General features: G+C 43.4%; 1 protein-coding gene across 2 annotated transcripts in view; it reads left to right on the forward strand.

Moving 5' to 3' along the window:
* Window positions 1-2,091: 2,091 nt before the first annotated feature.
* Window positions 2,092-13,650, forward strand: part of NKAIN3 (sodium/potassium transporting ATPase interacting 3) — a 556,541-nt gene continuing 544,982 nt past the window's right edge. Inside the window, exon 1 of one of the 2 annotated variants that reach the window (XM_070802589.1) lies at window positions 2,092-2,276. In XM_070802589.1, coding sequence (XP_070658690.1) covers window positions 2,223-2,276 — 54 coding nt within the window. In that variant the 5' untranslated portion in view covers window positions 2,092-2,222. The remainder of the gene's footprint in view (window positions 2,277-13,650) is intronic. The other variant, XM_070802588.1, reaches the window with a different exon arrangement.

Consider the following 13,650-nt stretch of genomic DNA (forward strand, 5'->3'; position numbering starts at 1 on the left):
TAAAGTGATGAAAAAAAGGATATTTGGGTGAACGTATGTAAATGTGGAGGGAAGGAAGGACCATTATGTTTATTAACATCATTCATCGAAATCCCTGATGGTGAAGAGGCTATGATAATTTCTGAAAGTTGCAGGTAGTTCATGCCCTTTCTCTTTGGCTGCCTCCTTCAGTTTTAGAGGAGTCAGTAGTCTGGAATTTCTGCGCCATCATTTCTTGTATGCTGACATACCTATCTGTCAGTGCCTATTCTTTCCTGTTGGTTTCATTCATCACGAAAGGTGATGGCTGTTTATTGTGCTTAGAAGCAGCATGTCCTCATAATCCTTGATCTCGAATGTCTTAAATGTTGGTTTTGGTTTTTTTTAAGCTTCTGACTCTATTAACCCCCTTCTCCGAGACAATGGACAGAGGTGCAACCTAACAACAAATGTGCTTTATCCTCTCCTTGACCCAAATCCTCAGGTTATTCGTGTGCCCCTACTACCATTTCAGAGCCACCATGCAGCGATTTTCCTGGGAACTATGTTTTAAGTTACAAACATCAGTCCTGAAGGAACGGTTCCGCAAGAGCCAGTTAATTTCAAGACAAATAAAACCACAACTCCCTGTAATGCCTGAAGGCATGGCTTGAGCAGTTTCCCTGTATGGAGTGAATTTTTAAAAACGCAGAGATCTTTCTCCTCTCATTAACCTACCACTAAGGACCCAGGAGGGCAGCACTGGGTTAGGATGGGGTTTCTGTGCCAAGTTCCGCAGAGCCTCTTTGGAGACGATCGGCCAGGAGGCTTGTTCTGCTCTTCCAGGTGCGCAAGCTCCGTGCGTTCTTTCACCAGATAGCAAAAGTGCGCGTGAAAACTGACACTGAGCCTGAAGAAACTTAATCTTCCGCAGAACTCCTCGGCTTTAACCTACTAGGGGAGAGCGAGCGAGCAACAGAGCCTCCTTGGTGTTCTTGGAGAGTTAGTCCTGGATCTTAACTATCCGGGATCAGGGCTTATTTCCAAGCTCCTTTCAAACAATTTAATTATCTCTGGGAAGAAATCATATTTATCTTCAAGCCGGAAACATTCTCATTCCTAGAAAATCCACGCGTCCTTATCTTTCACGCCTGGTGACAATTTCTAACATCCTTTTAGTTGAGAAACCTACGCCGGGTCTCCTCGCGGTTCCGACTTTCTCCCCGCGCTCCGTACCAGCGCATCTCTTTGCCGCCGCATCGCCTCTGCTGGATCCAACTCGGTCAACTCGTCCCGGAGACTCCAGCAGGGGCGGCCTCCGGGGTAGCTGATCGCAGCGGCCGGGGGCGACCCTGGCCCCGAGATCCCGGAGCCCCACGCCCAGGGCCGGCCGAGTGGACGCGCCCGAGCCGGCAGCCCGCGTCTTGGAGCTCGGCCTGGCGCTGCGCTCGGCTTCTCGCCTCCGGGATCGTCTTCCACAGAGAGGTCTCAACTCCCACCCTCTGCACCTCCCGGCATCAAAGTCAAACCCGGCCCCCTGCTTCGTACAACCCTGGACCACCTTCCCAACATCCAGCACAGCCCCGGGCCAGAAAGCCCCGCCCGGGTCTCCCCAGTTCCAACCGCGCCGAGGGTCTCCCGCACCAGCCGTCGCCCCCGTTCACGCTCATTCATATTCATTCTCTTTCTCTTTCTCTCTTCCTCTCTCCAGACTCCTAACTAGACAGGCCGATCCTCCCCCCGCCACTCCCTTTCATTCATCCCCTCCGCCACACACACATACACACACACACACACAAACACACACGAGCGCGCGCGCACAGACACACACACAAGCACACACCGACATACACACGCGCGCACACACAGCCCACTCCACTTTTCAGACGCCCACTCCCCCACACACACTCCCCTCCCCTAAACATACTTCCACCCTCTCACCATCTGTAGCCTCCCTCCCTCCGGTCCGCCCCCACCCCGCTCGCCCGGCTCCCCCTCCCCAAGAAGCAGACCTGCCCCGCGGGCCGCAGGGACCCCAGCCAGACGCTCGGGTCGTGCGCGCCGCACTGACCTCTGCCCGCCCGGGAAACTAACAAAGGCGGCGCGCGAGCCCGGCCCCGGGAGCGGAGAGCGGCGGCCGCGGGGCGCGCGAGCCGGGGCCGGGCGGGCGAGCGCCGAGAGGGGGCCGCTCCGGAGTCGGGAGGCGGCGGCGCCGGACGACGCGGACCTCAGGCGGCGCGCGCCGCTCGGACGCCGCGAGCACCATGGGCTGCTGCACCGGGCGCTGCTCGCTCATCGGCCTCTGCGCGCTGCAGCTGGTGAGTTTCTGCCCCGGCTCCCTCCGTCGGCCCTCGCCCTTCCGGCCAGCCGCGGGCAATCGCCCTGTGGCCCTGCCCTGCGCGAGGGCGCGGTCTCCCCGGGGCCCCGGGCGCCCGGCGTCGCCACGCGGTCCAGGGGCTACTGCCCCGGGGCGCCCGGGGGAGTGAGCGACTCCTCCGCCCCTGGGCTGACCAGCGGGCTTTAGCCCCTCCGCCTTCCAGCTGAAGTTTCACGGGGGCTTGGGGGCTCTTTCTTCTCGGGATGGTTTCAAGTAACGTGGTGTCATCAGAAGGTGCGTGGGAATGCCCAGTCTTGGGGAGACGGGGTCGCGCCCCCCTCCCCAAGTCTTTTAAGAGTGAGATATTCGTACCTTAAACGCGGTTGAAAGCGGGTGTTTGAGGAGGCTTGGATCTCCAGGAAGGATAGGAGGTCGCGCTGTGTGTGTTTTGAAACAGGTTTCAGCCTCCAACCTTCCAATTTCTCTGTAGATTTTGTTGAAATGTGGCGTGTTCAGACAGCGACAGACTGACAGCTGTCTTGTGGGACAGAAGGCGTGGTGGCTTGCCAGGGAGTGCGTGGAGTGGGAAGTTGGGGACCAGAGCGGAGAGTGAAAGGGCTTTCAGTGTGGGACGAACACTTCTCTTGACATATGTCCTGTTGGGACCTAGACTGGCCCTGTGGTCTCTTGCATAGTCGCTCGAGGTCAAGGCCACAGACCGATGTGTGAGACTTCTATGTGTGAGAGATTCATAGACATCTCCCTTTTATTACACTTAACGACAGACTCTTTAGATGCTATGTCAAGCTTTCTTCCAAGTGTTGTTTTTCAAAGTCACCAACATTAGCTAGCCTGTTTTGACTATCAGAAGGAAAAAGGTTTTTGGTGAGCTTGACTGCATAAGGTCAACCCTTGCAAGACTCGTTTACTGAGGGATAAAATAATGCTCTTTCTTTAATAGTTAGTCCTTGTACCCATGAATGTTTTAAGAGGTTTCACTTTTCTCTTGCCTCAGTGTTTGACTCTCCCATTAAACCCTCACTTTAGAGGTTCTCTTCATTGTTTACATAATGTGTGCATAATTTATATATTTATAGATCTGAAATCAGTGACTCCTTTGCCTTAAATCTCTGGAACATTCCTTCTGTCCTGTTAAATAGGATGTATTTTCTAGAGTTTTCCTGAAAAATAATTTTAAAATTCGCTGGAACACGAATGCTTTCTTTCATTAAGGAAGGAAGGACAGAGGATAATTTACACTTTGGTTGTTAGAAGTGGACATGGCTTATACGCTGGGAAAACAAGAAATATTTAGTCAGCCTTTGAGTATGCAAAATAGTAGATAGGCACACTGGGTTGTATAATCTATAGTGGCATCATTCTTTCTGTTTTATACACAAATGATATGTAAGGGTTTTTGATACAGCAGATTTTTCAATGCAGTTATGATGTCCTTAGTTGATATTGTACTTGTTTTGATGTTAATGTGTTTGGTATTTCATGTATCAGCCTGGAATGCCTCCATCTTCCACATACACCTTAATTGATAGAAATGCAACTTACTCCTCAAAGCTTATCTAAAATTTCCACCTTCTCTGTGGAGTCTTCCCTGGTGCTCCAGGTAAAATCAATCACTTCTTTTCCTTTAATTGCACAGTATATTGCCTTTTCCTCTGTGAGAATACATGTCATCCTCTTACGATATTTTTAGTGATTGACACATTACCAGACTGTAAGCAGCCTGAGGATAAGGAGCAAACATGAATCATCTTTGCAAATCCTGCAGTTCTTTAGGAGTGCCTGTATTAGGAGGGGAAACATATGGCTGAATTGATGATGGTAAATTAACATTTGTGATCCATATCGGGTTTTTACATGAACATTATTTTACCCTTAAAATTACCCTCTGAGGAAGGCAACCCATTTCTCTAGTTTGCAGAAGAGGAAGGTGATGCTCATAGAGTTCAACGACTTCTTCAAATTAGTAGTTTTTAGATAGTAGAGACAAAGGACTGATGGTAAACATTTGGTGATTAGGTCTTGGACAAACAAAACATATATGTATATATTACATTATTACATAATATGTTATAAATATTATGTCTATTAAGGATGTATAGCAAATCAACCCTGAACATTCATTGGAAGGACTGATGTTGAAGGTGAAGCTCCAGTACTTTGGCCACCTGATTTGAAGAACCGACTCATTGGAAAAGACCCTAACGCTGGGAAAGATTTAAGGCAAAAGGAGAAGGGGGCAACAGAGGATGAGATGGTTAGGTTATCATCACCGACTGAATGGACATGAATTTGAGCAAACTCTGGGAGATAGATAGTGAAGGACAGGGACGCCTGGTGTGCTGCAGTCTGTGGGGTCACAGAGTTGGACACGACTTAACGACTGAACACACAGCACTCTGTTTGACAATTAATAATAATAAAATAGGGCTTCTCAGGCGGCACTAGTGGTAAAGAATCTACCTGCAAATGCAGGAGACACAAGAGACATGGGTTCGATCCTTGGGTTAAGATACCATGGAGTAGGAAATGGCAACCCACTCCAGTATTCTTGCCTGGAGAATCTCATGGACAAGAAGCCTGGCAGGCTGCAATCCATGGGGTTGCAAAGAGTTGGACACGACTGAGCGCGCGCGCATGCACACATACACACACACACACACACACACACACACTCACACACACACAATAATAAAATATGCAGTACCCTTGATTGTAAGTTCTACATAGCCAGTTAATTCTGGCAGGATCTCTTTTGTTCTATGAATCTGATGAACCCTTTTCTAGGTTCAGTGATGTCTTCTTTCTGGATGGTCTCAATAGCATACTGCTGTCAAGGCTGCATCCTTGAAATGGTTTCAGCCTCTACCGAGGGCATGGTGGGCAGGACTTGCATTCCAAGGCCTGGGAGAGCAGGAGCCTCCCATTGCCTGGAGTCCCTCTTGAGAGTCACCTGGAGGTCAGGTCTGTTCCATGACCTCTTCCAGCATATGCAGATTCTTTGCTGAATTGGGTAATAGTTTTCAAGTACTGGAAAATTATTTTCTTCATTTCTTTTTTTAAACAAATCAACCACAGTCGATTTACAACATTGTGTCCGTTTCAGGGGTACAGCTTCAGATTCTTTTCCATTATACGTTATTACAAGGTAGTGAATAGAGTTCCCTGTGCTATAGAGTAAGTCCTTGTTTATCTATCTCATATATAGTACTGTGTATCCATTAATCCCAGATTCCTAGTTTATCCGCCCCACCCTTTTGCCCCTTTTGTAACCTTAAGTTTATTTTCTATGTCTGTGAATCTGTTTCTGTTTTGTAAATAAGTTGAATTGTATTATTTTTTAAGATTTCACATATAAGTGATATCATATTTGTCTTTGACTTACTTCACTTAGTATGGTAATATCTAGTTGCATCCATGTTACTGCAGATGGCATTATTTCATTCTTTTTAATGCTCGAGTAATATCCCATTGTGTGTGTGTGTATATATATATATATATATGTACCACATCTTCTTTATCCGTTCATCTGTTGATGGATACTTCGGTTGCTTCTATGTCTTGCCAGTTGTAAACAGTACTTCTGTGAGCGTCGGGGTGCATGTATCTTTCTGAAGTAGAGTTTTCATTTTTTTTTCTGGATATATGTCCAGGAATGGGATTCCTGGATCATATGGTTATTCTATTTTTTTTTTAAGGAACTTCTATATTTACATTCCTACCAACAGTGTAGGAAGGTTCCCTTTTCTTCACACCCTCTCCAGCATTTATTATCTGTAGACATTTTGTTGATGGCCATTCTGACCCACGTGAAGCGATACCTCATTGTGGTTTTGATTTGCATTTCTCTAATAATTAGCAATACAGAACAGCTTTTCATGTGTCTGTTGGCCATCTGTGTATCTTCTTTGCAAAAATGTCTGTTTAGGTCTTTTGCCCATTTTTTGATTGGGTTGCTTCAGCTCTTTTGTGCTATTGGGAATATAATGACCTGACACATTTTAAGTTTAAGACACATTGCTAGAAAAAAGTTCTCTATCATTTTCTTAAGTCTAGACAATCAACAAAACAGTGTTACACCCTGATTTTTAGCATTTGCCTATTTCTTTGGTGTAAATACTCCCACGCTGGCCAATTTGAAATAGACTATTACAAAGTCCTTCCATCATACAGATAAAATAAGCACGCGATAAGTGCAGAGTATTAGTCACTCAGTCGTGTCTGACTCTTTGCCACCCCATGGACTCCTTTGTCCATGGAATTCTCCAGGCAAGAATACTGACTTGGGTGGCCATTCCCTTCTCCAGAGCATCTTCCTGACCCAGGGATCGAACCTGGGTCTCCTGCATTGCATGCAGATTCTTTACCATCTGAGTCACCAAGGAAGCCCTCAAATAAGTATAAATAACCTCAACAGCATAAAGAAAGTAAAACACAGTAAAATAATGAGGAAAGGATGTGCTTAAGATATTTTAGTCCCTCTGTTTTTTAATGCAATTGACTTAAAGTTTTTATTATTTATTTTAAAATAATGGTTAACAGCTGGCTCATTAAATTCCAAGTTTAACTTGATGAGCTGGTGTGAGCCTCCTCCAGCCTACCACCGGGTAGGACTCCCAGATCTAGTGTTCTTTCCACTAAATCCAGCTGTCTTTTTTCCCCTCTCGTGTTTTTTTCTGCTCCCACCAACTGTTGGAAGGTGGGGTTATGAAGCAACTGAAGGAAGTGTGGGTGTTGAGGGGGAATGGCATTCAGAGGACACATTTGCTGAAGAGAAGCTGAGTGCTGATGACTAAGTCACTGTGTGGACCATTAAAAGATGGCCCATTAACTCCCTCTAAAAGTTAAAGAAACAAATGAAAGGTTTTTAGTATCTCATTCACTCGGCTTCTGACCTCCCCGCTCCCAGATGGGGGATATCATTAGAGAGAATTTACCATTTTAAGGCTAGTGTATTTGAATGAGTTTTGGTTTGTAAAAAATCAGTCTCCTTCTGCTTCCTTTACTGCACTGCTCTGGCCATCTCCCATCCTTACTATGCTTCTAACTTCGAACACATTTGAATGTTTGCCTCACATTTCACATTCATATTCCTAGTTTTGCTAGATGAGCTTGGAGAGAATGTGAAAAGCATACCCATGGAAAACTGTGCAAAGTAAATCTTTTCTGAAAAAACGGTTCCAGGTAACAGATTCATGAAGTCATCCAAGAACTTTAGACACATTTTTGAAGCCTGCTTTTAATTTTGCTTGTTTTAGAATAATGTTTATATACATGTGAAACACTTGATTGTGTGCTTTTAGTAAACTGTTTTAGTTGCCGCATTTAAAGGAGTCTTAATGGCATGTTTCTAAATCCAGAATTTCCTCCACATGCATTTCCAAGCCATTTTCTTTTCTTTTTCAAAAAATTAATTTATTTATTTTAATTGGAGGCTAATTACTTTACAGTATTGTAGTGGTTTTTGCCATACATTGACATGAGTCAGCCATGGGTGTACATGTGTTGCCTATCCTGAACCACCCCCCCCCGCCCCCGACCCGACCTCCCTCCCCATCCCATCCTTCAGGGTCATCCCAGTGCATCGGCCATGAGCACCCTGTCTCATGCATCGAACCTGGACTGGTGATCTATTTCACATATGATAATATACATGTTTCAATGCTGTTCTCTCAAATCATCCCACCCTCACCTTCTCCCACAGAGTCCAAAAGTCTGTTCTTTACATCTGTGTCTCTTTTGCTGTCTCACATATAGGGTCATCGTTACCATCTTTCTAAATTCCATATATATGCGTTAGTATACTGTATTGGTGTTTTTCTTTCTGACTTACTTCACTCTGTATAATAGGCTCCAGTTTCATCCACTTCATTAGAACAGATTCAAATGCATTCTTTTTAATGGCTGGGTAATATTCCATTGTGTATATGTACCACAGCTTTCTTATCCATTCATCTGCCGGTGGACATCTAGGTTGCTTCCATGTCCTGGCTATTGTAAACAGTGCTGCAGCTTAGAGTTGTCTCGGTAAAGTGTTGAACTTAGCTTGGGATTGTACCCACAGAACTTTCAACATCTTCCCCACATCACAGGGGCAGCTTTGTCCCTGGAGGTGGACATTGCTGCTGCTGCTAAGTCGCTTCAGTCGTGTCCAACTCTGTGCGACCCCATAGACGGCAGCCCACCAGGCTCCCCCATCCCTGGGATTCTCCAGGAAGAACACTGGAGTGGGTTGCCATTTCCTTCTCCAAGGCATGAAAGTAAAAAGTGAAAGTGAAGTCGCTCAGTCGTGTCCGACTCTTATCGACCCCATGGACTGCAGCCCACCAGGCTCCTCCGTCCATAGATTTTCCAGGCAAGAGTACTGGAGTGGGGTGCCATTGCCTTCTCTGAGGTGGACATTACCAGGAGAGATTGATTGCATCTTGCATTGCATCACTTTATGGATAGGTGACTGCCATATTTTTATGAGGACTGAAAATTCCCAACTCTTACTTTCCATATTCACAGTAACAGAATCTTTAGAGGATTTATTAAAAAAACAAGCAACTTTTAACACCACGGTGGCCTCTATGTTTTTATTTTAGAGAACGTCCTGTCAAATGAAATCAAGCTAGTGATTTTTCTTTCTCATTGTGAAAAATCAGTTAACTTTCTCTCTACTCCACATTCAGACCATCTGTGACCACATGTGTCACTGTGATGTTGAGACAAAAGGTGTTGAGAGATGTCCTGGTGGCGTAGTTGTGGTAACATGTTTTTAAACTAAGTTTTATGAAATGAACCACTCAGTTATCATAGATATCTGGCAGTAAATGCAGAAATACATTTATTTTACTACATAGATAAACTGATACTTTTGTCTTAAGATGTTCTTTAACAGCTTTTTCTATTCTCCTGAACAATATAATTTGTAATCATTTAGTTTCTATTCTTTTTCTACATTTAAACCGTCTGGTTCATCTTACAAAACTTAGAAATGGTTAGGGAAATTAAATGTTTGTCTAATGAAGAGACTTCCGTTAAAATGTGATAGGTGTTAAAATCATTACAATATTCTGCATTAGCCGCTTTTCTACAAACAGAAATCCCTTTGTAGCTCTTTTGTTATTTATGTGTACAGAGTATCAAATTTGCTTAAGAAATGTGTTCTTATGGGCTTCTGTGTTGAATTGTTTTCCTCACAAATTCTTATGTTCGAGTGACCCCCATGGACTTTTGCTCACCGGGCTCCTGTGTCTGTGGGATTCTCCAGGCAGAAACAGTGGAATAGGTTGCCATGCCTTCCTCCAGGGGAGTCTTCTCAACCAGGGATTGAACCTTCATCTCCAGTGTCTCCTGCACTACAGATGGATTCTTAACTGTTGAGCCATCGGGGAAGCACATATCAAGTGCTATTGGTTTTTTAAAATTGATTAATTAATTAATTTTAATTAATTTATTTTAATTGGAGGCTAATTACTTTACAATATTGTAGTGGTTTTGCCATACATTGACATGAATCAGCCATGGGTATACATGTGTTCCCCATCCTGGACAATTGTCCCTAGTTTTAACAAAATCATTTCCATTCTGATTATTTCCAAGAGGATAATCCTAATTATAAGATGCTTAAAAATAAATTGCTTTCTTTCCCCAGAACTTTAGTAGTACTTCCTTTTTTAAAAAAATGAACTGCTTTGTCTGTGTTTTTTTCATTTTTCTCTCACAAATTTTACAATGTCCATTTTGGGCCTCAAGGAAGCATTTGAACAATTACCCAGATTATATAAAAGAAGAATTTCAAATGTAAGCATAAGGAATTTTGAGTTAATATTACTTAAGATTTTGGCATTAGATACATATTAATATAACTGTGTGGCTTCTTTGCAAAAGTAGAAAATAAAGCAGGATTATTTATGTATCTTTTGACAATTTTCTTAAGCATTTGTTTTCATCAGTGAAGTATATCTTGCTTTAAAAAGCAGGATTCAAATGCTTAATAAAAAGTACTCTTTAGATAAAAATAAGAATGGAAAACACAGAATTTGAGGGCTTTCACAACAAGATGACAAATCATAGAAGCATCTACCTTCCATTCTTCCCAAGGTCCCAAAGAATGAAGTGATAATTGTGATGTAAAGAAAAGTGGAACAGATAGATGACCAGCAAAATTGAGGAATCCAGGAAGATAAGAAGCAGAGCATATTTTATCAGAGTCTTAATAGAAAGATGCGTGTGTTGTGTGAGCACAGGTGTTATATGTTGGGCAGAAATCCAACTCTATCCACTTGCCATGAGGAGCACTCTGGCACGGGGCTGAAGAACTGGGTCCCTTTTAGTGTCGCATTTTGAAAGTTAGCTGATGAGTATCATTGTGGAGATGACATGAAATAGCAGAATAAATGTATTAATCATTTTAAAAGTAAAGCTCATTATTAGGTAAACTAGGATTTTTAGTAATTTAGACAGAAAATGACAAGGTTAAGAAGAAAACCACAAATGGCTATCGTTTTAATTGCTTATTTTGATTTTCTTATAATACTGTTTATGTTACACTTCAAAATAATTTTGACATTAATTTTGAAACGAGATTTTTCACACAGTTTTGAAGATATTTTGAGTGTCAATTTTGGGAAACTATTTGACAAATATTTGATGAAGTTAAAGTGGACCTTCTTTCTTAGGTGCATCAAAAATTCATGCTTTTAATGCACATTTACACTAATTGATGTTAATGTGTATGAATCTTCATGCATTTATAACAGAATGCAACATTAGACTAAAAGATAGCACTTCCTCAAAGATTTGTATTCAAAATGCCAGTTAAATAGTGGAACAAACAAATGACATATAGCACAAACTATCTAATTTACATTTTTATTTGATATATTTGGCAGATACTGAAATAAAACAGGAGATAGACCCTAAATGTCCTTTAATGAAACATTCTTTTTTGAATTAACCTTTGTCTGTGTATAGTTGACTTACAATGCTGTGTTACTTTCTACTGTATGGCAAAGTGTATCAGTTATACATATACATGTATCCACTCTTTGTTAAATTCTTTGTAGGTGTAGGTAAAGTATTGGAGAACAGATATTTTAAGATGGGCATGCTGCTGCTGCTGCTGCTGCTGCTAAGTCGCTTCAGTCGTATCTGACTCTGTGTGACCCCATAGATGGCAGCCCACCAGGCTCCCCAGTCCCTGGGATTCTCCAGGCAAGAACACTGGAGTGGGTTTCCATTTCCTTCTGCAATGCATGAAAGTGAAAAGTGAAAGTGAAGTTGTTCAGTCATGTCCAACTCTTCGAGACCCCATGGACTGCAGCCTACCAGGCTCTTCGATCCATGGAATTCTCCAGGCAAGAGTACTGGAGTGGGTTGCCATTGGCTTCTCCAAAGATGGGCATAGTAAAAAAAAAAAAAAAAAAATCAGATGAAAACCTTGAGTTTTACTGGCTCACGGAATTAGGGAAGGTGAAATCCTTGAACTAGTAGATTGTTCTGTTTAACTTTTCTTAAGAGCATCCCTAGTTCCTTAATTTGGAGAATTATCTGAATTAGGGTTTCCTAGGTGGGGCAATGGAGAAGGCAATGGCACCCCACTCCAGTACTCTTGCCTGGAGAATCCCATGGACGGAGGAGCCTGGTAGGCTGCAGTCCATGGGGTCGCCAAGAGTCGGACACGACTGAGCGACTTCACTTTCACTTTTTACTTTCATGCCTTGGAGAAGGAAATGGCAACCCACTCCAGTATTCTTGCCTGGAGAATCCCAGGGACAGAGGAGCCTGTTGGGCTGCCGTCTATGGGGTCGAACAGAGTCGGACATGACTGACGTGACTTAGCAGCAGTAGCAGCAGCAGGTGGGGCAATGGTAAAGAAACCGTCTGCCAATGCAGGAGACAGAAGAGATGGGTTTGATCCCTGGGTCTCGAAGATCCCCTGGAGGAGGGCGTGGCAACCCACTCCGGTATTCTTGCCTGGAGAATACTGAGGAGCCTGAACAGAGGAGCCTGGTGGGCTGCAGTCCAGGGGGTCATAAAGAGTTGGACACGAATGAAGACACAGCACACACACATCTGTTTATTGGGAAACAGAGATGAGGGTGAAGGCCGGTGAGCAAGCAGGAGTGGTGGTATTAACAAGGGCTCTGACTGCAAAAATTAAAGGGTCTTTTGTTAAATGAAGGAGGGGCAAGATCATGGCAATGTTGATGAACTTGTTCTGTTTTTCTAGATTTTTTTTTTCCCTGCATAGAGGACCACTCCTTAGAATGGTTTTCCTGATTCATTTCATTAAGTAGAATTAAATATTTGAGTTTCTTCACTCTGTCTACAGGTACTTGTACTAAGAATGGCTTCATACAGAGGCCCAGTTCCTTTATTAACAGGTATTGAAATAGGATTGTAGCTATTCCAAGAGGTATTGGAATATGCTTGTAGCTATCAGATTCTTGTAAGAGATAGGAACTCAATGGATGGGATGATGAGTTTTAAATTTATTTCTGACAGTTTCTCTCTATTGCAGTCATTAGAGACATGGTTGGAGTTTGGTATTGATTAATATATGGTGTAATAAGTGCTTGCATGTGGGAAACCCCAGGCACCAGAGGTTGATTGGTTAATTGGTTAATTAAGGTACAGAGTGGAATGCTCTGTACTCAAGTTGTGTTTCCTGTCCTGATAACTAGCTGTGACTGATCATAATTAAGAAACTGGGAAATATAAAATTCTCATTAGTGGCAACTTGTTATCAATTTATATTTAAAATATAAATTCTTAATGAGGGAGCTCTTTCAAATTATAGTTTATGAAAGGTATCATATCTTAGCTTTGAGGGGTCCTTAAGTGGCAACCCACTGGAGTATTCTTGCTGGGAAATCCCATGGACAGAAGAATCTGGTAGGCTACAGGCCATAGGGTCACAAAGAGTTGGACATGATTGAGCAGCTCTCATTGTTTTCTAAGAAATGGTCTGCTGCTGCTGCTGCTAAGTCGCTTCAGTCGTGTCTGACTCTGTGTGACCCCATGGACGGCAGCCCACCAGGCTCCCCCATCCCTGGGATTCTCCAGGCAAGAACACTGGAGTGGGTTGTCATTTCCTTCTCCAATGCATGAAAGTGAAAAGTGAAAGTGAAGTCGATCAGTCCTGTCCAACTCTTAGCGACCACATGGACTGCAGCCCACCAGGCTCCTCCATCCATGGGATTTTCCAGGCAAGAGTACTGGAGTCGGGTGCCATTGCCTTCTCTCTAGATCTGTCTTTATCACTATAACAAGTCAATGTCTGAATCTTCAATACCGAAGACCCTGATGTTGGTTCTTAAACTTTCTCTGAGAATGGAAAATTTTACAAGTAGCCAAATCCTCCTTAT

Source organism: Bos indicus, chromosome 14 (assembly GCF_029378745.1).
Source record: "Bos indicus isolate NIAB-ARS_2022 breed Sahiwal x Tharparkar chromosome 14, NIAB-ARS_B.indTharparkar_mat_pri_1.0, whole genome shotgun sequence".
NCBI classification, from domain to species: Eukaryota; Metazoa; Chordata; class Mammalia; order Artiodactyla; family Bovidae; genus Bos; species Bos indicus.